This window comes from Panthera pardus, unplaced genomic scaffold, assembly GCF_024362965.1.
Source record: "Panthera pardus isolate Hobbes unplaced genomic scaffold, ASM2436296v1 HiC_scaffold_9, whole genome shotgun sequence".
Taxonomy (NCBI): Eukaryota; Metazoa; Chordata; class Mammalia; order Carnivora; family Felidae; genus Panthera; species Panthera pardus.
The window spans coordinates 5,016,479-5,038,875 of record NW_026527024.1 but is presented as its reverse complement, the minus strand read 5'-3'; the positions used below and the strand labels follow the sequence as shown (position 1 = coordinate 5,038,875).

The 22,397-nt window shown below is 57.7% G+C and overlaps 1 protein-coding gene across 5 annotated transcripts in view; it reads right to left on the bottom strand.

The window, feature by feature from the left end:
- Window positions 1-402: 402 nt before the first annotated feature.
- Window positions 403-22,397, bottom strand: part of DPP6 (dipeptidyl peptidase like 6) — a 939,040-nt gene continuing 917,045 nt past the window's right edge. For all 5 annotated transcript variants that reach the window (XM_053898709.1, XM_053898707.1, XM_053898705.1 and 2 more), the window contains exons 18-26: window positions 21,406-21,504; window positions 16,687-16,756; window positions 15,180-15,374; window positions 8,785-8,839; window positions 6,127-6,238; window positions 4,700-4,758; window positions 3,824-3,896; window positions 3,660-3,733; window positions 403-1,609 (exon numbers count right to left, since the gene is read on the bottom strand). In XM_053898709.1, coding sequence (XP_053754684.1) covers window positions 1,463-1,609; window positions 3,660-3,733; window positions 3,824-3,896; window positions 4,700-4,758; window positions 6,127-6,238; window positions 8,785-8,839; window positions 15,180-15,374; window positions 16,687-16,756; window positions 21,406-21,504 — 884 coding nt within the window. In that variant the 3' untranslated portion in view covers window positions 403-1,462. The remainder of the gene's footprint in view (window positions 1,610-3,659; window positions 3,734-3,823; window positions 3,897-4,699; window positions 4,759-6,126; window positions 6,239-8,784; window positions 8,840-15,179; window positions 15,375-16,686; window positions 16,757-21,405; window positions 21,505-22,397) is intronic.

Here is a 22,397-nt window from a genome sequence, read left to right as displayed (position 1 = left end):
CTGACATTGCAAGCTCACGGAGACGAGACCCACGCCCTCAAACACCGAAAAGCGACGCGGACAGATCTCTGCCGACGGCATGTCAAGGACCCCCCGGCAGGACCGGACGCTGGAGAGATCAGTACTGACGTTCAGGTGGTCGACGAGCTCCGAGGGAAACAACAGCGATCGATGCGTTTCCGACTGGCACTGGTGGGGAGTGCGGGTCAGCCACAGAGCGGCGGCATGCAGGCGAAATGAGCTGGTGGGGGGCCAGGGCCCGATCCCGTCTTTATATACAACGAAATGAAAGAGACACCGGGAGCACCGGGGGTTCGTCCCGTCGGAGGGTGTGTGACACGTGGACAGGCTGCTGGCGCACGGTGGCGGGGCCACCGAGCCGTCCCCGGGGCGGGAGGCCACCGCCCGCGCCCACGCTTCCCTGGCCTGTCCCCTGAACACGCGCACAGACCTGGGGATGGAGTCCACCCTTAGTCTTTTTACCTTTTTTTAACCAAATGCCATCTGAAAAGCCTTGACAAGGTATCAGGGGGAAAAAGGACAGGCTTCAAGACATACGTGGATAGTGTGAGTCTGAGCCAAATCCCAATGCAGCTTCGTGGGAAAGAAGTTTTATTTAGGATTTTTTTTTTTTTTTTTTTTTTTTAGTATAGTACTGGATGTTCGTTCCCCTCAGGTTTTTGAAATTTCTGCACAAAGTCTCAAGACAATCTTGAGGAGAGAGCAGTTAGTTGCTTCTGATGTGTTTCTTTATCCAAACAAGTGCAAAGCCTACACGGGGACCGAAGAACAGAAAGCAAACAAAGCCAAGAAAGAACGCAAAGAAGGAGAGACACAAAGAAGGAGAGACAGCCCGTGACCCAAGACAGTGCCAGGTAAAAACCATAGAAAAATACGAATTAATTCCATAAGGTTAACCATTAGCGAAGCTACGGGAACACCGGGTTCAGCCCTGACAACGCCGGACCTCCGAATTACAGAAAGGAGCGAGCCGATCTATGAACACGTACTGCTAAAATAATTGTGCTATAGTCGTTTCCATGGCGTGGGTGTATCAGACAGGGTGGAAAACTGCTCATGTGGACGCGGCCGCTGGCCAGGGCGGGTCTTTGCGCTACTGCGGGAGAGCTGGGATTTAAGGGCCGGTTTCTGCATTGCTGTCCGTCCTTCGTTCCTTGGGGAGGGGCCGGGGGATGCACCGGTCACCCTGGGGCCAGGAGGAGGCCATGCTGCTGCGGTGGCCGCTCCAGGCGCGGCGGGGAGGGGCCCTCGGGGGGCGATGACGCGTCTCGGCCTGGGAAAGAGCTGGTTTCTGAAGCAAAACCGCCTTCGGGACACATGCTATGGAAATCACGCTTGCTGCCCCGGCCCCGGCCTCTGCGGGAGAGGGGGGTGGGGTCCCGGCCGCACACTGTTCCAGGGGGAGCCCCCGCCGTGCTCAGGGCTGGCTCTGGCTCCCGGGTCAGTCCTCCTCCTCCTCCTCTTTCGCTGTGGCTGCGGGGACTTTGTCCTGAATCCGGAAGCACTCCACAAAGAAGTTGATGATGGACCGGTACAAGTGCTGGTGCAGGGAGGCGCTGTGGAAGTAATGGCTTTCGTCCGGGTAGATCTGCGGGGAAGGCAGGGACAGGTTACTCGCCGCTGGGGTGGTCGCCACCCACCCCCCGCCCCCCCAAACCCAGCACGGCCCGGGCACCGCATGCGGCTTGGAGTCGGCCCGAGCAATGGATTTCCTAAACCCCTCCAGTGCTGGCGTCAGGGCACTCAGGGCACCGGGTGCCTAAATTAGACCCCGCTTTGGTCACCAGACTCGGTGCCGCCTGTGCCGTCCGTCTGGTTTGCATTTGCAGCAAGGACGGATCTGAGGTCTGGGACCACAGAGGCTCCGGCCCAGGGCCCCAGGGCCCAGGATCCCCAAAGACACGGGAAGTGTTCTGTGCTCTCTCTACAACCCTCACAGGCCGAATCCTGCTGCTGTGTTCTGGGGCCCGGCCACCCGCGTTTGGCTCGGACTCTGACCGTGGGCAGGTAACTTTCCTGGGCCTCAGTTTCCAGCTGTGTTACGTGGAGATGATTACCGTGACAGAATCCGGCTCATATCGTTTTGTGAGGATTAAACCTTATGCTCCCTGCAGCATTTAGAACGAGGCCAGGACACGGGGAACGCGAAGAAGACGATGTGAATGGCCGTCCCCGTATCCTAGAGGCGCCACACCATTTCCACGCAAAGGCACCTGTTCTGGCAGGGACTCAAAGCCAAGTCTCGCTGACCTGGAAGCCCACTTTCTTCCCGTGACACCTGCTGCCTCCCGCATTCTGAATCCTGTCTTCCTCTGTGTCTCTGGAGGCGGGCATTCACTGTTACTTTAGAGTAGTTATTACTGATGAGAGTGAGCTATTATGTATATGGTAGAATGTCTGTGGTACAGAAGGACACAGAGCAGGAGGCACGTCTCTTCCTACCCGGGTCCCCTGTCCCTGTGCCCTTTTCTGGAGTTGCTTACTGTTGCAAATTCACTGAGGATCTGTGAAAACCTCTGCTGTGCCTGCAGGCCCGGCGCTGGGCGTGGGTCCCTTTCGCTGTCTCGAGTGTGGTCTACAATGCACATTGCTCAAAAGCTTGCCGATTTCGCCTAGTCTATCTCTTGGGCGAGCGATCCACATCCGCACACGGAGACTGACCCTGTAACCCACCACGGCTGCACTAGGTGCGTAAAATGTATTTACACCACGGCAGCTATCAAACTCACTACGATCTGAACACTTGCAAAGTGAGCTCAAAGGTCACGTTAACCAAGTCCTCTCTTCCCCCTTCAGCAGCTCAGGCCAAGCCCCCTCCTTGCAGGGACACACGTGTCCCTCCAAGACAGCGATGCCAGAAGGCCAGGGGCTTGGAGACAGAAGGCAGGCAGCGGTCGGTGCTGGGGCCGGTGCTGTCTGAGGGCTGATGGATGCTTAGGGGAGGAAATCTGCCATTGATCCCTGGACCTGAAAAGACCATCGGGGTCTTTTTTGCCAAAGGGAACCCCTGGTCAAGAAGCAAACGGAAGATGTTTCCAGAAGCAGCACTGTGCATTGCTGGAAAAAGCCCAGCCTTGAGCTGCTGGGCCAGTACTGGATGCCAGGGAAAACGAGGCTGTGAGTACATTTCATGGGAAGGGTAGCACTCTAACAGCTGCTCAGCCACAGATGATTCTGGAACATTCCTCCAGAATTTAGTTAACGTGTGGTACTGTCCGGCAGGAGGCCAGTGAGACAAGTTTCAGGACCTGCACGTGTAAAGCCCCCCAAGGCCCCCAGGATGCTGCTCTGGTCAACACTGGGACAACAGTCCCACTGTCACCCGCCAGGGACACCACCAGCCTCACCGTGGCGGTGTGGTGGCTGTCCTGACCTTGCTCACCGCGGGACTGGGTGGGGGGGGTGCTACAGGGGTTTTGCACACAGCTCGAGTGTAGAACCGAGCCATCAGCATCAATTAGTGGAGAAAATAAGCACGCGCTAATTCGTCTGGCCCAACGTGCCCCGGCCCGTCTCTGACAGCCGCGACACGGGTGCGTCTACAGACACGGGATGAACGGAATACCAATCAGTTCCTTTTCCACGAGAAGAATGTGTCTCTCCAAGCGTGGAACAGAGTGGGTGTGCGAATACTGTACCTGTAAGCTGTAATTAGCCTTCCCCTTAATTAGTTGTGTAATGAGTTCCGCCGTGTGCTGGAAATGGATTTTTTCTGTTAAAGAAAACAAAAAAGAGGACAGTACGGGTTAAACCCAGCACACCATCAGGGGCGATGCAGGGAAGGAGCGTCCCCGGTCCTCACCGTCAGCGGTTGCGTGAATGATTAGAAACTGCTGCTCTTCCAGGGCTGACACTCGATGAGCCACCTTGGTCATCTGCACGGGCAGGGCAAGGGGACAGAGTTAGCGGGCCTCACCGCAGCCAGCGAGGTGTTCGTCCTGGGAGAAGCGGGGGCTTCGCAGGGGAGGGGAGCGCACGGAGCGTCCCAGAAGCCTCCCTGCATGAGCTCCTCTTAGGAGGAGGAAGGGGTGGAAGAGAAGAGGGCACAGGAGAGCTCCCTTCCGCCCACGGCAGGTGGCCCCAGAGGGCCACCATCTCAGCCGGTGCCACTGGGAGATGACAGCCCGGCCAGAGAGTCCCGTGGTCCACGCGCAAATCCCAGCTTTGAAGCCAGGTCCTCCGGGCAACAGAAGTCCGGCCTCCCTCTCACGCCCCCCTCACCCCGCTGAAGAAACACCCAGGTGACACCTGCACTGAGTCACTTCGGTGGCTATGGCCTGGCAGGTGGTATCGGAGAACTTTTCTGTAGCCCAACCAGGGGCTTATCTCCTCAAAGCAGAACCAGCCTTGGATGAAGGGACCGGCAGTCACCCGTGCCAACGACCGTGGATCCCGGGACAGACCCTCTGCCCGTCCAAAGACTTTCCTAACTCTCCTCCTTGCCTCTCGGGTGCCAGAAAGGGAAAGCGGACAGACCCGGGAGAGGCCCCGCTCACCAGGGTTCACGGCCCGGTGGAAGGTTTTCTCAGAGCGAGTTTGGTGGGGGAGAGGGGGAGACCAGCAGGCCCGGGCAGGGAGCGTGGGTCCCAGAACTGGGCGGGGGGCCAGAGGGGTGCGAGAGAGGAATTCCGGAGGGGCGGCCCGAGCTTGCCCGGTTCCCCATCCTGCCCACATGTACCTCGTATGCCCTATTGTCAAGTCCGTGGAGGCCCAGGTACCTCTCGGAGAATGCAGACGCTGGAAACGAGAAGAGGGGGGAAGGGTTACCCGAGGGGAGCCGGTGCCGAGCCCCCCGATGCGGGGACGTCCTTGGCAGGGGGCTGGGGCAGGGAGGGTGGGCTCACCTACACTTTCAGGGCAAACGTTTGTTTCTAAAACACCGCCTCAGCCTGCGGGGCTTCACGCAGGTAATCAGACAGCACCCCGGTAACATTCGAGTATCTTAGAGCTGGTGGCCGGCTTTTAAGCAATACAGCAAAACCTCAACCGTGTGAAACAGTGACTCTGAAACCCCGTGAGCAGGATAAGCCCTCACTTTGTTTCAAATACAGGAAAGGCTACAGATCCTGAAGAGCAGATTGCCATCAGGATTTGCTCTTTTTCTGTTTTTGTTTTGTTTGGTTTTAAACACTAGGCATGTCGGTGTCCGGTCCCGGGTGAGGGTCTGACGTCTGCCTGTCGGCAAAGTCAGGCTGGAGGAAGCACCAAACACTTCTGCCGGGGGCAGGGGGATCTTTCGTTTTCTTTTTAATGTTGACTTGACAGTGTTGTTTCTTTACTGTTGGTTTATTTTTGAGAGAAAGAATGTGTATGAGCGGGGGCGGGGCAGAGAGAGAAGGAGTCACAGAATCGGAAGCAGGCTCCAGGCTCCGAGCTGTCGGCACAGAGCCCGACGCGGGGCTCGAACCCACAGACCTCGAGATCATGACCTGAGCCGAAGTCGGACGCTTCACCGACTGAGCCACCCGGGCGTCACAGGGACATCCTTAATTAAGTAGAGATGGCACTGGAGGATTCCCCCGCCTGGGGCTGTGACCTATCAAGGTGCAGGATGGTACATTTATGTGCATCCAAGTCAGGCACCTTCGAACCCGCATGATTAAAAAAATTAAGAAAGTCTCACTGAGTTGAAAGAAATCTGAAATACGTTACATGTATTCCCATGGGAAAACGAATTTTAAATTACTACGAGTTTGAAGGAGGGGAGTGCTGGGACTACAAGTTCAAGTCGGCATTAGAGCATTTGTCAACGTGTCTTTGGTGAGCCTCTTGGCTGCAGGGGTCAGAGGTCCTCACAGTTCACGGGGTCCTGGGTGCTGAGATGGGGCACCGGGGAGGGGTCGGCCAGGGGACCCCTGGGTGGGTCTCGAGCTCCTGGTCTCGTGTGTCGGGAACGTGACTTACGGGTCTCAGGGGGTTGGCCGGTTTCATTCAAACAAGTGACTGGAAGCCCTCCCTCCCCTTCCCGGGCTTCTGTCCAGGTTTCTCATTAGCCCGGGTCGCCTCCCACCCACCGAGGGTGCATGAAGCAAGGGAGGCAGGGGAAGTGTGGCGGGACGGGAGGCATGGGGCCGTGCGGGGGCCTCGTCGCGTCAAGACCGTTACCGTAGAGCTTGAAGTCTGTTATTGGAGAGAGAGCAGAGCCACAGGTGAAAAGCTGACCCTGGTTTTCACCCTTCGCTGGGAGTATGTAAGTGCTCAGGTACCCGCCGTAGTCCTGCGAGAGACAGAAAGGGGGACAAGTGGGCAACGTGTCGAGGATTCTGTCACAACAGCCTCCGACGTAGGTCAGCGACTCAGCGGCCACTGTCATGTAGCTTCTGCCAAAAAGTAAAAAAGGATGAGAGGCAAACACCTTGTCGGTTAGATATTGCATGAGGCACGCCTCCCGTCTGTGGGCCTGGGGTCGTGGGAGCCACGTGACGGGAGCTGCAGTCGCGGGTCAGGAGCTGCGCGTGAGGTTCTCGTCAGGCCCCTCCCGAACCAGCATATTCCTGCAGTGCCTCGTGCTGCCTTCCCAACTCCAGCGGACCCAGCCACGTGAGGTGACCGTCAGGGGCCAACAAGGAGCCTGTGTCAAAGGGCCCGGGGGCTGGTCGGCCAGAGTGCCCGGCTCAGGGCCGACAGGGGGCACGGCAGGTCCTTCTCGTCCTACAGCCCCTCTACCTTGGGGCTGGCACGCAAGGCCCCTGCTTGAACGCGGGCCTTCCGGGGAGAGTGAAACGTCACATGCTATCTGCCACGGGCACCTTCAAAGCTGCTTGGTTCAGATGTGCTCTGTCTTGAGATCCCAGAGGAGTGGGACACAGATGAGATGCTGTGATGAGCGGCGGTGGGGAGGGACAGGGGCACGGGCTCGAGACAGCCAGGTATGTTAAGGATATGGGGGCTGCTAACGGTGTTGTGTGGGCGTGTGTGTGTGTGTAGGGAGTATGTGTGTGTGAGTCTGTGTATGTGCGTGACTGTGTGTGCATGAGTGTGTGCGTAAGTGTACACGGGGGGGGGGGTCTGTGTGTTCTGTATGGGAAGGCGTGTGTGTGGGGGTGTGGGTGTGTGAATGTGTGTGTGTTGGGTGGGAGGATGGAGCGTGAAGGAGCCATACACCTGACGGAGACTGTGCGTGTAGCCCGTGCTGTGCCAAACTCACTGTAGAATTAACCGTTATGACCTATACGCTCGTTACGTTATAACTCAATAGCGTTCCTTCAACACAACACGAAGGTCTTATCTTAATGACAGTAAAAGTGTCTTTTTGGTTTCTGGTTAATAATTTTCATTGTCAGTGGAATCTAGAAGTCCTTAAAGTCATTCTGCCATCTGTTTTCAAAAAAAGTGTGGACTGACAACACCAAATGCTGGTGAGGACGTGGAACAGGGAACCTTCACTCACCGCCGGCTGGGATGCCGCACGGGGCAGCCACTTTAGAAGGCAGCGTGGGGATTTCTTACAAAACTAAACACACTTTTTACCCTGTGACCCAGCAATCGTGCTCCTTGGTATTTATTCAAAGGAGGGGAAAACTTTTATCCGCACAAAAACCTGCACGTGGAGGGTTCCCTCAGCTTCATTCATAATTGCCAAAACTCGCAAGTCGGTGAACGGACCAATGGGCTGTGGTACGTGGCTATTACTCCGTGCAGAGAAGTAATGAACTATGGAGCCCTGAGAAGAGCCTTAAACGCGTACTGCTCAGTGAAAGAAGCCCGTCTCAAGAGGCTGTGTGAGTGTTTGAGGAGGAGCAACCACTGAACAGAGACAGGTCCAGGCCAGGGGCCGTGACCCGGCAGGCAGTCTGTAGGGCAGCAACTTTCCCGGGTGGGTGCGGGTGGGTGATAGATGCCGACGCCCAGAGTTACACTTACAGATGATCCGACTGGCTCTGAGCCCCTCTCGGGCAGTGAGTGGGTCTCCGCCAGTATGGAATGAAGCTCCAGAACTCTGTGCCTGAGAGAGAAGCCCCTGGGCCCTCCCCTTTACCGCCTCACCTCTGGTGGTGCCAGCGGGGGTGTGGGAGGGGTGTCTGGGGTCACCCGCCCAGTGGTGCCACGTCTCAACTGTACACTGGCCCCACAGAACGCTGGGCACGGAAGGTCCGGAGGCGATGACATTAGAGGTAGTCCTGTGATTACCGATTACCGTTTGAATCTCCACCTGCACTGCAGTCACTGAGGTGCTTCCCGAGGGCCTGTGCTCTGAGTGTCCCCTTGGAGGGGTGATGGATCTGTGTCTATCCATCTGTGCCTGTGCCTTGTGAAGTCTAAGGCTCACGGATCCAGGCTAAGAATGGGGGGGAGCGTGTGCCCAGGTGGTACTAGGTGGCCCCCCACAGGCCTGCCTTGCAGCCCCGGGGCCTGCACAGCACCAGCTGGGCCACCCTGAGGAACGTGAACTGCCTACTCCTTCCACGTCAGCTAACCTGACTAGTGCACATAAAGATACGCGGAAATAAAGGCTCCTGCGTTCCCTCGTTTCCTGGGGCACCACATCAGCACCATGGCGGGCTTGCATAAGAAAAGTAACTAGGAACCTAATGAATCTGGCTTCTTTTTCTTTCCTTCTAGATAACAGAGAGAGTGAAACTCTAATAAATAAGCTGGCCAAATGGTGGCTCCCCTTGCTGGAATCGCTAAGTGTCCAACCTCTCGCTATTAAAAAAATGTAACTGCTCTCATAGCACCGGCCGAGAGACATTCTGAGCAAATCAGACCGGGCCTGGGTGATGGCAGGGCTCTCGATGGGATGGGTGCTGGGCACAGGCTCACCTTCCCAAACACGGCCACACGCGCCTTATCGATGTACTGTTCCTTCAGCATCATCCTGCAAGGCCAAAGAAGAGAGGGCTGAGTGACTGTGCACCTGCATGGTGGCCCAGAGCCGTGCTTTCCCACCATTTCAGGCATGAAGACCCCCGCCCCCCATGTAAATCAAAGGAAGTATTGGAATTCGAAGGTAATTGTTGCTTTTCTCTATTCAGCGCACAGGTAGCTTGCCCATGTTAGAAACCTCAAAGTGCCCTCACAAGAGCTGTCCAGGTGTGTAAAACTTGCCGACCGAGAGCCAGGAATGCAAAGCAGCTGATGCCGATCCAGAGAACAGGCCCTGCGGGGTCCCTGTCCTCTGCTCCAGTCTGCCCCTCACTTGGACCATGTGGCTTCTAGCCACCCCAGACTCTGGGCGCGTCCTGCAGGGTTGGCCTGGAGAGCAGACACTCCGGTTCTGTGCTTGGAGTCACGGTGCTGGGCTCCCAATCCACCTGCAATGTCCTTTGTCCCCAACTCCCGGGTGGGGGTCCCTGTCTTGCACCTGCTTGGTGGCAGACTCAGCCCTGCCTTGTGCTTCCTGCTTTGCCTGGCGCTGTCCGGGTCCTGCCTTGCCCTTGCCAGAGTCTCACTGCTCTCCCCGGTTGCCCCTTTTCCCCACAAAATGACGGGAATCTTTCTGGTTTCCGGGCCCTAATTCAGCAGCGGGAGTCCTGCTACCTGCTGGCACGTGACCGGCTGCTTTCCGGATCTCTGCAAGTTGCTTCCTTCCACGCATACACCCCGCTGCCAGAGCCCCTCCCTGCACTGCTCCTTCTGTTTCTATCTGCTTCTTGGGGATTATTCCTGTGTTTCTGTTTTCTGTGTTCTGCTGGCAGGCTGGAGCCACCCCATCCCTGATAACTGCCCTTCTCAGCCTGAAGGGTGTCTAAAACTCTGGGTACCAGCCCTCAGAGACAATTCTTTTTTTTCCTTAAGATGACTCCCCCACCCCGCGTCCCAGGACAAGGCCAGTCCTCCGTGGTCAGCACCGCACTTCCATGGCCAACGTCCAAGGTAAATGGACACAAGTTCCTGGGGGCTGAGGGCCCAGCTTGAAGCAGCAATGTCCCCGACTTTTCCGACGGAGGAAGGTGGTGAAAACAGCTGAAGCTGGTCCTAGAGAGACCAGCCCCACAGGAGCAGAAAAGAGAAGAAAACCGGAGTGGACAGGTTACGAATGTGTCTCAGCATTTGAAAAGAAATACTAACAGCGTGAGCAGGATCCGGAAACAAGGGAGAGATAGGACAAGTAGGTCCACAGAAAGTTACTCAAGTGAGAGAAAAGGCAACACACCTCAACTGTGATGCTCCAGCCCTGGGGACTAACAGCACTTTAATAAACTTGGTTTTGAAAATGTTGTGCGGGTGTCATAGGGTAGCCCCGTAGACCTCCAATCGCCTCTGCCAGACTCGGGATGTGGAGGTCCACATGTGCGCGTGCGTGCACACACACACACACACACACACACACACACTGGGTCGTGGGCTGCAGAGTTCTGCCCACGTATCTGGACCCAGCAGGGACATTTCTGCAAGTTCCCTGACTTTCTCCTGGAGACCCAAACCCTGGATTTTCAGACGTGCATTTGGACACACGTGAGATGCTCTGGCTCAGCCAGCTTTCACAACCAGCCCGCCGGGGGGCCCCACGAGGATGCTGCCCCATGGCCGGACCTCCAGATCACACTTGCTGGGATCCACGTGGCAGTCTGTGGGGACCACGGAGTGTGGCGTGGGCGATGTGCACCCCAAAGGGCTCCATTCCAAGTTGGAAAACGCCTTGGATTTCCTTTCTCAGCTCTGCTTCCAAGTCCACAGGTGGCCCTGGGTCTGGCAATCCCTTCACCTAATTACCTGGCGACTCACTTCTTGATCTAAATGCCAGAAATCTTGGTAATGATCCTCATTTTTCTGGAGTCTTCCAAGAGTGGTTGTTTTTCCAATACCAAATATTTTTATTATCTTGTGCTTCTATTTTCACTAACCAACCGAGCAAATCCCATGTGATGATTTTTTTATGGTGAATAGAACTGCAAATTAAGGAGAGCCCGATTTCACATGCAGGTAGCACTTTTTTTATTACTGGGCTTGTCTGAGGCCTCGTGAAAAGCAGAGGCAGAATCCATCAGGGTGCTTTCTTTTTTTAAAAAATAAAATTAACATTTATTTATTTCTGAGAGACAGAGAGAGAGACGGAGACACAGAATCTGAAGCAGGCTCCAGGCTCTGAGCTGTCAGCACAGAGTCTGATGCGGGGCTCGAACTCACAAATGGCGAGATCATGATGTGAGCCGAAGTGGGACGCTTAACCGACTGAGCCACCCAGGCGCCCCATGGGTGTCTTTCTTAATGGAGCGTGTTCTGAGTCTGGTTCCTTGCTGATTTGGAGAGGCCCAGGGGGGATGGGCTCCAGCCCTCAAGATGCATCGTCTCCTGGGGGAGGCGGGCTAACACGGTGACAAGGCAGCAGCACTGATGATGTGGCATGATGGGACGTACGTCCGTTGTGTGGCGTGGTCACTGCTGAAGGAGCCTAGCGCAGCGAGGGGGACCCGAGGGGGAGCCGAGCGCTGGTCAGGGTGGGTGGGAACCGTGTGGACGGGAGAACACCTGGGAGATGGCGGCACGGGGTCCTGGGTGAGCGGGGCTGTTTGTGGGGCGGTGTGGAACTTCGGGGGGACAGGATACCAGTTTGCACCCTGTGTGCCGTCCCTCCTCCCTTGAGAGAACCAGCCTTGAGGGGGCTGCTGACCACCGGCGGTCACATCTTCTGACCCTCCATGGCGTCCACAGCATCCCAACCCGGGGACTGAGTGCGGCAGGGGCCCTACGACCACGCCCGGCTGCCTGGCATGGGATCCTGCCCTGTCTCGGTGATGGGCTCCCGTCATGCTGGCGGGGACCCTCAGAGCCTCGCTGCCACCGGAAGCCCCCGTACCCACTTTGTCCTCCAAGCCCCTCCCCTTTCCACGGTGTCAGACTCCACTGCAGTCTGGTGGCCACCCGGGCATCCTTCGCAAACAGCCCTGCCGACACCGTCTGCTAAGTCCACGCTGGCACCCTTCTTGGGGACCCCAGCTGACACAGGTGCCACGGTCCACACGGCTGCCTCAGAGTGGGGGAAGCCCCCAGCCAGAGCCTGGATCTGGCAAGAAAGAGGGGGCGACGGTGGCGGAAGGGGGGAGAAACATGCCCAGCGCCTTCTTCCAGCTTGGTGCGACAGGCGGGGGCTCCTGACTCTGGCTCCGAGGCAGGGCGCCCTGCCCACCTCCGCGTGCACTCGCTGACCAGCCTGGGGACTCTGCCTCGAAACGCCTCCCAGGCGCGCCCCACCTTGCCAGCTGGCGGTCCCCAAAGCACCCACTCACGGACGCCGTGGTCCTGCCCAGTCGGCCGGGACCGTGCCCTCCTGGTGGGTCTGTCCTTGGCCACACCTTGGGCACTGATAGCCAGGGGCAGTCGCCCCGCCTGCTGGGCTGGTCTCTGGGGGCCACGAGGCCACTCCCACGTAGCAGCCAGGGCTGGGGAAGGTTCCTCGTCTCCCCACCCTCTTCCTTCTTCGTCCCCACGGGCGTCTCCTCCTTTCCGCTTCCCCTCGCTCACTGTCCACGGGGCTCCGCTGCGCTCGGTGCCTCCGAGGATGAGCCCTACGAACAGCCACAATGGCTCCCGTGTCCTCTGGCGTCTAGTGGGTTCTGCCAGTGGGGGGGGGGGGCGGGGGGCACGGCCCCCGTCAGGTGCTCCCTCCCCGTGGCCGAGGTTCTCTTCCGGGCCGGTAGCGGCTCCTGCTGTGGCCACCGCAGCCTCACTGGCTCTCCCTGACCCTGCCCGCGCCCCCGCAAACTGCAGGGTGACCCGTCTGCCCCCCGTGACGACTCAGTTTGAGCGCCAGGACGCTGACCCACGCGACTTGCTGCACCGCTGCCACAGTCACGGTTCCGAACAACAAAGCTGACCCTGCCACCTCCTTGCTGAAAACACCTCTTGTGGAACTGCTCCTACAGGGCAAGCAGCAGCTCCTCAGGACCACGTGGGAGGGATCTCACAATCCAGCCCTGTCCTACCTCCCCCCCCCCCCCCCCCCCCACGGCCCACGCACACTGTGGTGTTCTGGTGCTCAGCGTGCCCCGAACAGCAGTGCCTTTGCATTGCCTCGGGCCTTCGCTCACGATGTGTTCTGCGCTGGGAATGTGTATCTCCCGCGTTCGGCCTGACAGATCCCTAGTAATCCTTTGAGGTCTTGCCCACAGGCCACCTCCTCCCAGAAGCCCCTGAGGCAGGGCTGTTTGTTTCTGTAGCCTGTGCTGCGAGCGTGAGTGTTGGTTCCGCCCTGTGCCGCACGGCTGCCCTCTCCCCTAACGCAGCGGCCCGGCCTGGGAGGGGATCCGCTCGCGTCGGCTGCGAGGACAGCTGCTGACCCAGTGGGGCTCCAGGACAAGACACGAGGTGGACGAAGACGGGAGAACCACGGAAGGGGTGGGCCAGCCTCAGGGTCTCTCAGACTTCTGATACCACGGGGTGATTGCTCTCTGAAATGAAAATACAGACCCGGACCGCACACAGAGCTTGCAGAGTTCTCCCTGGCGTGGGCGAACCCTGGGCCTCGGCTTCCTGCGTGTCTTAAGGTGGCTGTAAAGTTTTCATCAGTTCGTGTACTCTGGTGCTGGGAAGCTTGGTCTGTCGGTTGACATGCTGTCTTTCCGGAATGGGTTCTGCCTTGGTTTTTGAACAGATGGCCGGATCAATTCCTTAGTTTTGAAAACGCCTAGAGTGTGAAACAGCCTTTTTGCTCTCTGGTCCCTGTGCTCAGAGGGGAGAGGCTAGACACGGCCAGGCGCCTGCAGGGGTGCGGGCCGCGGGTACGCCTGAAGGACACTGCGTCCTTCCTTCCGGGGCCCCTGGAGCCAGAGGCCCTGCTACCATCCGAGAGGGCTGCTGACGAAGTCCCACCGCCATATCCAAGTCCAGCCGGAGCCCCTTCCCTTTTCCGGAGAGGCCTCCCTCGGTGGACACCTGCTGGCTGGCTCCGCCCCCACTGCTCCGCCCCTCCCGCACAGAACCCACGTGCGCTGTCCACCCTCCTTCCCCCGCTGGCAGGGATGGGGGGACCCTTTAGGTCTCAGGGTGACGGCCCACACCTCTCACTCGCCGGTGACGGGTTCTGGACCAGGCAAGGGGCACGTAAGGAGAGGTTGGCTGGGTGCTTCTGGGGAGGCTCCTCCCTTCCTTTCTGGAAGTTTCTGGAGGTGGCTCGCTCCCCAACCTCTTGGAGGCGAACGGAGAGGCCCGGAATGAGGTGCTCCTGGTAGCCATGCTGTGGGCACGAGGAGAGTCACTCCAGGTGATGCCCTCACGGCCAGCTGAGCAGGGGGACGGGGAGAGCCGGGCTTTGAGTGGCATGGCCGGGTCTGTGTGTCCATCCGTCCCGAGGCCACCATCACTCTAGACTTCAGGGCCAATACAGTTCCTAATTTTTTTTAATTAAAAAAAATTTTTTTTTTTTTACTGTTTATTTTTGAGGGACAGGGCACGAGCAGAGGAGGAGCAGAGAGAAGAAGACGCAGATTCCGAAGTAGGCTCCAGGCTCCGAGCTGTCAGCACAGAGCCCGACGTGTAGCTCGAACCCATGAACTGTGAGATCATGACCCGAGCTGAAGTCCGACCCCACTGAGCCCCCGGGGGCCCCTAATGGCTCTTTATTTTTAAAGCTTGGTGGCCATGGTGTGCCTGCTCCCTGGCAAAAACATCCCGGAGGTGTCCTCAGAAGCTTCCCCCTCTCTGCATTTTCCACGGGGCACTTACAGGGCCTTGGACACATCACGTCCTCGGCCAGGGAGCGTCCTCACCCGCCCCTAGCAGGGGGCACCACTCACTCATCACTCACGTCCCAGTCACTCAAAAGGGATCCGACTGCCCGCCCGCCACGGGCCACCAGCCTTCTCAGAGCCGAGAGAGATCCGAGATCCATCTGGAAGACTCTGGAAAGTGAACTGTCGAGACCGCGGAGCACGAGGCTGGGAGGTGTGTGGGGGATGGGATGGCACCCCCGGTGAAAGCTTGTCAGCCTGCGCTCTGGACCCTCAACGGAGAGGAGCGCGGTGCCGCCCAAGTCCATGGCCCTCCCATCCACCCTCAGCAGGACTGGCGCACAGGCCCCTGAGTCCTTCCCGGGACAGCAGCGGACGCGGTCGGTCGCTGCGATCGCCCGGGCCCTTCCCACTGTCCTTAGGGCGAGGAGGGGAGACGCTCCTGGGTCCTGTTCTCCCCCGCACCTACCGCCCACCTCCCCTGCCCTCCCCTGTCCTCCCCTGCCCTCCGAACGGTCTCCGCGCACCCCGCCACCCCGGGGGCCTCACCGCACGGCCTCCGTCTGGTCCTTCTCCTCCAGGGCGCCCAGCCGCCGCCCCACCTCGTGCAGGAGCTTGGTCCCCTGGAAGCCGCTGCCGCGGCCGTCGCACTTGAGCACCACGGCCCCGTGGCTGCTCACCATCACCGTCTCCCAGCTCACCTGGAACCGCTCGGCCACACTCTGGCCCCCGGGGGTGCCGTCCCTGCAACACAGGCCCTGCCTCGCGCATGCGCTGTGGCCCGACGCTCCTCCCCCTCCGCTGCGGTCCCCCCTCCGCCCCCCTCCCTTCCCCTCCCTGCTCCTGGGCTCCCCCCTCCCCTCCCCTGCGCTCCCCCCTGTGCGTCCCCCTCCCTCCACCTGCGCGTCCCCCTCCCCTGGGCTCCCCCCCTCCTCCCCTACACTCCTCTGAGGAGTGTGTATGCAGGGGCGTGTGTACGTATGAGGTATGTGTCTGGGGAGTGTGTGAGAGAGGCAGGTGTGCGGTGTGGGCGTGTGGGAGAGGGGTGTGTGTGGCCGTGGGCAGCGTGCCAAGGCTGTGCAGATGGTGGGGTAGGTGGGTGACTGCGACACGGCACCAGATCGTGGGGTCCAGGCGGCGGGCACGTGTGCGAAGGCCGAGGCCCGAGGACAGGAGCGGCCGAGGAGCGCAGGGCTGATCAGGTCACTGGACCTGGGTGACCCCGCTCGCTCCTAAAGCACCGAGGACAGCCCCGCTCTCTCCCGGTCTCTTTCCAGTCACCGCGGGGGCAGTGGCTCCAAGAGGCCAGGCCGGAGCCTGGTCAGCGTTTCCCTGGTGCCCTGCCTTGAAGGAACCCCGGAGGGGGGCGTGGGGGTGGGGACAGTGCTTCGTCTGGTGGCGTGTGCCTCACCCCCCGGGGGGCATAGGCCAGCCCCTGTCTAAGCCTCAGGGCAGCTGGGCAGCATCTGAGGTGCCTGTGAAAGCGTGCTGTCCCCGGTCAGGACCCCCTCAGCGGTGGCAACAGCGGCTCTCTTCCAGGCCGTTCTCCAGACCCCGCCAGAGGGCTCATTCACGCACAAACAAAACGTCTGAACTAAGTCCTTGTTGGCAGAGGAGTGGCGTTCAAGGCAGCTTGCTGCTCAGGCCGTGCCACCCTGGTGCCAGCTGGGGAAGCCAGCGGGTCGGCCATGCCCGCCCCCCCATCCCCTCACTTCTTGGGGGACCTGTGCCCGGGGTGGGGGGCGGTGCTCAGAAGGCCTCTGTCCTCTGACGTGCTGCCCGCCTGCGGAACCAGCTTTGCTGTCCGTCTCTGGGCCTGGTCCCCGAGGAGGAGTGGATCGGGGCTCGGGGCTCGAGCCCCCCTTCCTCTACCAGGCGGCTCCCCGACTTGTGAGTGTGGTCTGCCACCTGCTGGCGGCCAGCCTGCCTTCAGTTTGCAGGTTGCAACCTCCTTTCTCGAGCTCGCCGTCTCCTACGAGTGCGGTGGTTGTTTTCCGGGGTGTTACTGAGCCCCCCCAGCAAGGACCACGAGAAAGAAAGAGGCGACAATACTCACACCACCAGGAGCAAGGGGTAGTGCGCCGTGTCGGTGAAGGTCGCGGGCTTGAGGATCTGAACGGGGAGGTCTAGGCAGGAACAGAGCACAGGGCCGCACGTTAGGGACAGCACAGACAGTGAAGGAAAGAGCTTTGGCCCTGGTGCCAGAAAGGCCCTCTGGAGGGGACACGGTGGGTCCCCACCCCACCTCCCCGGGGCTGGCCCTGAGTTTTCCCTCCGTGCCTCCGGCCTGCTGAGTGACCTTGGGCAAATCACCCACAACCATCTTGAGGCTGAGTCTCTCCATCCGAAGCTTAAATTCAACCTCGCAAACAGAGCGAGCTGAAAACCAGAAAAGACCAAAATGCCATAAGCACTTGTTAAGAGCCGAATTCTAGGCTGTGAGAAACGAACCCCCAAGGGTGACATTCGTCAGTTAAGTGGGGACAGATACGGGGGAGCCATGGGGACGGGGACAAGATGAGTCCAGGGGGCCAGCGGTGAGGCCGGGGGGGCAGCCCAGAGGGACAGGCTGAGAGCCGGGGGATCCCTGCAGAGGTGGGGGCTGGAGGACAGCTGCGCGACCCCCTTCGGACCTTGTCCTGGGCAGCAAGGGACCCAGCGTGGGAGGGGGGAGGGTTTCCTTCCCAGTTTCTTCTGCAACCCCCAAAACAAGCCTTCCTGCCCATGTTAGAAATTGTTTATTGATGTTAACTATGACCCAGATTAGCGATTACATTGGAATTAGTAGCTTTTTCAGTACAATTACTACGGATACATCCCAGGCTCGGGGGGCGGGGAGGGGGTCGGTTTAGCAGCCTGCTGTGACTGGGGCCTCATTACTGATTCTGGCTGAATGTTAATGGCTTGCAAATTGGATCAATGGCCCAGGGACCGGCCAAAAGGCGTCGGACTTTATCATTGCAATATCCATAAAACATGGTCTGGGCTCCTCTGGGCCGCCGATGAGCCCTCAGGCTGACCTTGGCCACGACAGGCTGCATACAGCGCAGGGAGCCCCTCCCGAAGACGGATCGCTTCCCTCGGGAAAGCCTTCACCTCTGGTGCCATTAGGTGAAAAAAACAAAACACAACGAAACGAGGCATGTCGGTAGGGTCACATTTTTCAGATCTTTGGGGGGCCCCAGAGGGGTGACATTTAGGTGCCGGTCCCTGCACACACCTGCTTTTCCAGCACCTGCATTCCTGTCTGCCACGGAAACTTCACGCTGGAGAGAAATCTCAAGTGGCAAGGGTGGGAGAGTTGATTGTTTCCGAAGGTCTTTTCTCTGCATTTCTGGAGGGGATGGCGTCCACCCATCAGTGGACAGAACTACTGTGGCAGCAGCATGCGGACAGGCTTGAAGAAGGAGGGCGCTGGGCCCAGCAGAGAAGCAAACATGTAAAGGAGCACGGTCTGGCCTCACAGGCTGTGGTAGGAGGCAACGGGTGTGGGGAAACGCGAGGGAGTGTTCCGGAATACTTGCTGACGGGGACGGGGGTTGGGGCAGGAGGCGGAAGTCTGGCCACGGAGGGCCACCGGGCCGGCTTCACAGAGTGTGGCACGTGCCAGGGCCCTGTGCGCGGCTGTCGTCGTGAGCCGCGAACGGACAGCCCCATGTCCCCACGCCGCACTGGGCCCTGCACGTTATGGAGCCCGTCTCGGGGTCTTCAGATATAGACACAGAAGGGAGAGGGGGTCGGAGCAAACCTGGAGATGGCCGGTCCACTTACTCATCCGTCCTCCCACTCCTCCCTCCCTCCATCTAGCATCTGATAGAATCATCTTATCTTCTTGCCCTTTGGATCTTCCTCGCGGAAGGAAACGACAAAACTCTGCTGTTTACTTACGGGTTCTCATGAGTTTCAGTGTCCAAGAAACTGGACTCCAGGGCCGGCGTGAAAAACGGAACGAGTCAAGGACGCCATCCGTGTGGGCAGGCCACATTTTCCCTTGACCTACTTCTTTGGAACAGGAGGGGCCACTGACAAGAATCTCTGTTGCAGAATACGCCAAACTGTCCAGAGCGGCTCTCTTTCTAGAACACGCTCCAACAGGGACAGGGGCGGGATTTGCGACAAACAAGCGGTTACTGGTTAGTTACTTGGCTGAATCCACCAGGAGCTCGCGACACTCCCAGGGCACACGCCCCGCTTCAGGAGAGGCGTCCACTGTCGCTCGTGAGCCGCGGGGTTGCCTGATGTCCCAACGGCAGCCCGACAAGAGCTGCTGTGTTACAGGCTCGCCGTGTTCTTCCCGCTGGCATCTCGCTGGTTCTTACGCTTGCCATCAGAGCTGGGGTTCCCGTGGCTCTTGTGGGCCCTCATACGCCGCCTGGACCCGGGCCCCTTGTGCTCCCTTCTTTTTAGCTCTACGATTTCCCCTGAGCCTTGATGGAGGCATCTGTGTCCTAGTCTCTCCGCGTCTACGTCTTTTTAATTTACCGCTTCTCTCCCTCTCATGAATAAGCAGGCCTGAGCTCGGCCTGCTGGGCTTTCGGCAACCTGGGCACCCAACGCTGTCCGTGGTTCCAGGGCTGAGTGTGTCCTGTGGCATCTGAGTGCATCTCATGGACACCCAGGGGAAAACCAACTGGCAGGGAGACGGTGGGAATGACCCTCGGGCCTGTGGGAAGGGACCCCCGCGGCCCTAACCACATTTCTTGGCCAGGGCAAATCGCCACAGCCCCCGTTTGTGCTTTTCCTATTTGTTTCTTCTCCCATCTCTAGACCCTTCCTTATTTACTTCCTTCACCATCTCCTTCATCAGAGGGATCACCTTTGAGGTGTTTTATAAGGGAAGCCTCTGGACCCAGTGCTGGGGGGCAGGGATTTGAAGTACACCGTATTTCTCGACTCTCAGAGATGAATATGTAACCTCACATGCATCTCTAGCTATGTATAGAAAAGTTCTAATGTCATGTGACCCCACAGGAAAGAATAGGATTGGGATGTTTTGGCATGTGGCCTCTGGATGGACGAAGGTGCTTCCAAGTCAGGGGTCCCTCTGTGCCCACTGACCACCGGGGCTCTCCCACGGGCTGGGAGTCTGGGTTGGCCTCCTGACTTACCCCACAGCAAGCACCGGCTCAGGCTGCTCCCTGCCCTGGACCGCACGCTCTCCTGTGTGCCAACCTAAAGCCCATTCCAAGGACCCCGTCCAAGCCCCACCTTCCTGGGAAACTTCCCGTGATCCCAGCCCACTCTCATGCTCTGTTCTGAACTCGTGGGCCATTTGCTTTCTGCTCTAAAGGATGCAGCTCGACCACGTGTACTGTTTGGGTCAGGCTGATCTTGTTTCATGGGGGAGAGCCTTGGCTCCTGACCACAGGAGATCAGTCTGTTAGGTAGCTGTGTCTTCGCTAACAAGGGGGTACTTAATAATGCTCCGGGTCCACTGGCCTAGGTGATGAGCCATTGTCCCCCTGTAAGGGACTGGGTAGAGAAAGAGCTTCCAGTGATGGTCTGGACATCACTAATCAATCTCAATACTCTCCCATTGACCATTGGTGACCTTCTACTCCTCTTCAACCAAGAGCTCTAACAGTTACCATCAATCAGTCGCGTTTTCTCAAGAGAGGAGACCCATTTACCAACCTCAGAGGTGATGGGTACATGGACCTGAATGAAGGACTCCGTGATACCTTCAAGGGGGAAATCTCAATCGTTTAAGAGAAGGGTGCCATCTCCCAGAGTAGGCAAGTCTGGAGGGGGATAGAGCTCAGGGGGAAAGACAGACGTATCTGGGGCATTTTGCATGAGGGGTTTCCAAAGGTAAACATCTGGTGGGCAGTTAGGATGCCAGGGCTGGCTGGGTTGACTAGGGAGCCATCCGAAGAGAGGAGGATTGAACCTATGGGGACCCGCGTCCCCCCCTGGAGCTATGAGTGCAACCAGTGCTCTGGGGCTACAGTGCCTGGTGGGTTCCAGCACAGCGTTGGAGCTCATAAAAGCCTATTGGATGCACGAATGGACAGTTCAGGACCAAGAAGGAAACAGAAAAGGCAGAGTTCTGGGTGCTTCTTGGGTGGTTACAACACATCAGTCCTCCATTACATTATTTCCCCCATTCTGAGGATACCCCTTCGGCCCATGATCAGCACTGACAGGTTAGACGATGAAGCAGAAAAATACCAAATGGAACAGGAAAGGAATCTCCACACGGAGGACGTTTTCTCTGGATGGTGTCATGACGTGTCCCCCCCAAAGGAGAGAATTCCAGCCTGGGACCTTATTTAAATTGTCAGCCTCTTGAGGAGAGGCTTTTTTTTTTTTTTTTTTTTTTAAATTGCCAGAGAAGCATCTTGGTTCTCAGCACAATAGCTTGGTGCTGGATGCTTTCCCCCCATGAGCCCCGCCTGAATCTCTTCCTTGCTGGCTGGAATGCATTTCTAGCCATGAAGCCCAGCGAGCGTGGTGCAGGGGGGAGCCTCAGATGCACAGTAACCTACTGCTGATGGTTGGGCTGTTTCAGACCAGACGTTTGCTTTCCTTGTAAAGAGGACAATGCAGGGGCGCCTGGGTGGCTCAGTCAGTTGAGTGAACGACTCTTGATTTTGTCTTAGGTCATGACCAAATGGTTCGTGGGATTGAGTCCCACGCTGGGCTCTGTGCTGAAGGTGCAGAGCCTGCTTGGGATTCTCTCTCTCCCTCTCTCTGCCCCTCCCCTGCTTGTGCGCATGCTCTCTTTCAAAATAAATAGTAAACTTAAAAAAATGGGAGACAATGCAGTACTTACTGTAATCGTCAACCTCGATCTTCCTGTATTCTACTTTTGGCATCTGTCGGTCATGTACGGCCTTCTTTACGTGTTCGTTTGTTTCTAGATCATAAATTTCTAAGCGAGAGAAAGGAAAATGACACAGTCAGACTCAGCAGTCATTTATGGAAGCCAAGTGTTGTCATGTGCATCAGACCACTAATTCCTACACTGGGCCTGGAGGTGATGATTACTATTTCTTTTGCACAGACTAGGAAACCGAGACATTAGATAACTTGCTCAAGATACAGGACAAGGTGGAGTGCCCAGTCTCAAGTCAGGAGCTTGGGTAGACGGAAGATTCCTCCCCCGTATTAGGCAACTCCTCCGCCCCCTATAAATCGTCTTTTCGCAAGGCATTTCTCACTCACACGCATAGGTCTGGGTATGTTTTATCCCAACACTGCTGGTTTTGGAAAACCAACATCACATACCTGTTAGGACAGATGAGTTTCCGAATATAGTGGCCACAATAACGGTGGGGAATAAATTTAAGAATTCCCTGAGCTTGCACCAAAACCCAACCTAAGCCTAACCTACCCTAAGCCTGGGTTAACAAGGCTTAGCGCAGAAAGTCGCCACAGGGCGAAAGCACCCCCAGCGTAGAACAAGGGGTCGAGCAGAAAGCCACTTCCACAGGACGAAAGCGTCTGAGAACAGGTAGAAGTGGAAAGCCCCACAGCAGGGCAAAGATGTCCAGAGCTAACTAGCAAGAAAAATGCCTTGTTAACCCTGAGGTAGCATGCTCTATCTGACTTAGTCCCTAGAAAAGTTCAGATAAACAGACACGGTGACTGATGCCTGCAGTAAATGGCCGTCTGCTCAGCGTCAGCATTTTGATTTGTATTGACCCTAACCCTTAACACTGCATACCTTTGAAACCCCCCTTCTCTCACACACAAGTTAATGATCACTGTTTTATTGTTTCTTTCTTCACGTCCATCACATTTGTAAGCCTTCTGATCCTAGTA